Source organism: Limulus polyphemus, unplaced genomic scaffold, assembly GCF_000517525.1.
Source record: "Limulus polyphemus unplaced genomic scaffold, Limulus_polyphemus-2.1.2 Scaffold5969, whole genome shotgun sequence".
NCBI classification, from domain to species: domain Eukaryota; kingdom Metazoa; phylum Arthropoda; class Merostomata; order Xiphosura; family Limulidae; genus Limulus; species Limulus polyphemus.
In genome coordinates, this window is record NW_013671579.1 from 25560 (window position 1) to 28300 (window position 2741).

The 2741-nt window shown below is 36.3% G+C and overlaps 1 protein-coding gene across 1 annotated transcript in view; it reads left to right on the forward strand.

Moving 5' to 3' along the window:
• Positions 1-2012: 2012 nt before the first annotated feature.
• Positions 2013-2741, forward strand: part of LOC106473206 (histidine--tRNA ligase, cytoplasmic-like) — a 32058-nt gene continuing 31329 nt past the window's right edge. The window contains exon 1 of the mRNA XM_013933887.2: positions 2013-2139. Within this exon, the coding sequence (XP_013789341.2) occupies positions 2035-2139 (105 nt within the window). The 5' untranslated portion in view covers positions 2013-2034. The remainder of the gene's footprint in view (positions 2140-2741) is intronic.

The window sequence follows — 2741 nt, forward strand, 5'->3', positions numbered from 1 at the left end:
ATGATGTTCACCATCAGGTGTGTACAAGCTTGAAAACGTCTACTGATTCGATAAGGTTGACTTATGATAAGAGATCTACTGAGGTCAGCTTTGAACCAGGAGACAAGGTGTGGTTGTATAATCCCAGGAAGACCAAAGGGAAGTCTCCTAAGTTGTCTTATCCATGGGAAGGCCCATATGACATAGTGGATCGTCTCTCAGACGTGACTTTCCGGATAAAATGTGGTCGGCGAGGTAAACCAAAAGTGGTGCATGCCAACAGGCTTTGGCGTTATCACGGTCCAGGACATTTCAGTTGGGACGAAGTGGACCACAGAGCAAATGACGCTGCTGAAGACGTGACACCTGAAGAAGCCACCATCGAAGAAGAAACTCTACTCAGTATTGAGAAGGGAAACGGTGAAGCTCTTGATGAAGTTACTACCACTGATGTGATTGTTACCGATGATAGGAGATTTCCTGATGATGCAGATGAACTCCACATGAAGCAGAAGCCAACAAGACGGAGACCAGTACGGAAGAAGATACGTCCCGTAAAATTAAGAGACTTTGTGAAGTGTAATTTTGTGTTTGTAATTCTGTACAGTTAATTAAGTTATTGTTAATTGTTATTGGTTTAATGTATGTGGTTATTGTTCGGGACGAAAAATATTAAGGAGGGGGCAGTGTTGCGTCATCGAGATCACGTGACTATTCTCATGCCCTCTACTTTCTAGAACTATCCTGTACTTTGGCGAATGCTCTAGCATTTACTAGATATAGGGTAGTCTGGTATATAAAAGAGGGTGACAACGTGACGGAAAGGAGAATGTGAGGTGAGTGTAGACAGTGAGTAATTGATCTGCAGTCAGAGAGTATTATTGAGCACGTTTGTTGTTATAGCGTTTGTTTTAGCGCGATTGTTGAAATTAAGTGTATCGTAAAGTTATATTCGGAAAGAATAAACCAGTTTTATTAAGTTAGGACTTGTGTCGCTAAAGTTTCGTCGGAACGAAGTTACGGAAAGTTAATTAACAAACGGAGACGTAACAGTATAATTTCTTTCCGAATAAACTTTAGCGATACAAGTCATTTCTTAAATAAAACTGGTTTATTCTTTCTGAATACAACTTTGCAATTCACTTAATTTCAACGGTCACACTATAACTTAAACAAACGCTATAATTCACAATGAATGTCACACGCGCTCGACCCAACAATATGTCTCTCTCTGTTCGCAGTTTAATTACATTTATATTGTTGCCGTCACTTCTTGTTGGCTTATATACAAGAATACCGCATATCTAGTAACCTCTCAAGGCTTCAAGAAGGGGCATGAACGTTCTAGAAGCGCATGACGTGTTACTAGAGTCACGTGACCTCCGCTGTCGTAACAGATGGTTGTTTTTGATTGATTGATTGTTTTTGAGTTTCGTGCAAAGCTACATGACGTCTCTAATTTAGCAGTGAAAAACTAGAGGGAAAACAGTTATTTTTCACCACTCACCGCCAACTCCTTGGCTTCTCCCTTACCAATGAATAGTGGGATTCGAACCTGCGACCCTCAGATTGCGAGTAGAGCGCCCTAACCACCTGGCCATGACGGATTCTAACAGTCTAACTCACTAACTGGCACTGATGTGATCAACTAATTCACTGAATAATTCATTGATTAATTCACCCAATCTGTCAAAAAACAAACAAACTATTTTTAGAAGCATAATAGTTAAAAAATAGATAAAATACATTTTTACAATACATGTTTTTCATTTGAATGATCGATAAAGACCACCTCTGATATAATATTTCGAAATTAAATATAAGTTCATCAGTTAAGCAATGAAATTACAGTAAAGACATTTGCAAAAAGATAATTCCGAGTTTATAATTAGATCGAATATACAACTTTTATTATTATCCTTTAAAAAAGTATTTATCGTTACACTCTGCGACGGTAGAATATCGCAGTAAATATGTGATTGGTTAAATGGTGCTGGCAAGAAGGTGGAGGTATATTATGACTCAATATGAGTAATCTTAAGTGTAACTCGCCACATGGTCAAGATGGCCGACTCTGATAGAGCTGTGTTGCTTGAATCTATTAAACTGCAGGGTGATGTTATAAGAAATATGAAAACCCAAAAAGCCGAAAAAGAAAAGGTAAGTAAGATAAAACGTTTCAATTAATTCTTTGACAAAAAATCCTTTTATTTCGAGGCAGACTGACTGCTTTTAAGTCTATATGTTAGGGATTCAAATTACTTATTTTTCACAAGATGTTGCCGTTATTGTTAATATAAAATTAAAATATAAGTTTAAGTATATGTTTAAAACTTTGAACATATCGAAGTTCGATCCCTTTTTATGTTTATCTGTGTTAACGTTGGCTACGATTTTGTTACGGGCAGTTGCACTGGGTAGAAATGAATTAGTAAAGTGTGTAATAGTACTAATACTACTAATAGTAATACTGATAATGATTATAAGTATAGTTCAGTTACATTGACTTTAAAATTTAACTGACATACGCTGGAAGTAGAATTTACGTAAGGTATTTAAGATCCTAAGAATTGGGCCTAATCATTCTTAAAAGTTAAATAAAAGTTGTTTATTGGTCACAGCAGCTTAAATTTTAGTCTTATAAGTTATATTTAGCTTCACTGTTTTCACATTTGAATCTTACAAGTTCTATGGTGCCACGCTTTTATAAATGAAAGGGAAATATGTCGGTGATAGTTATTCATTGAGTCTTGTAAGTTAAC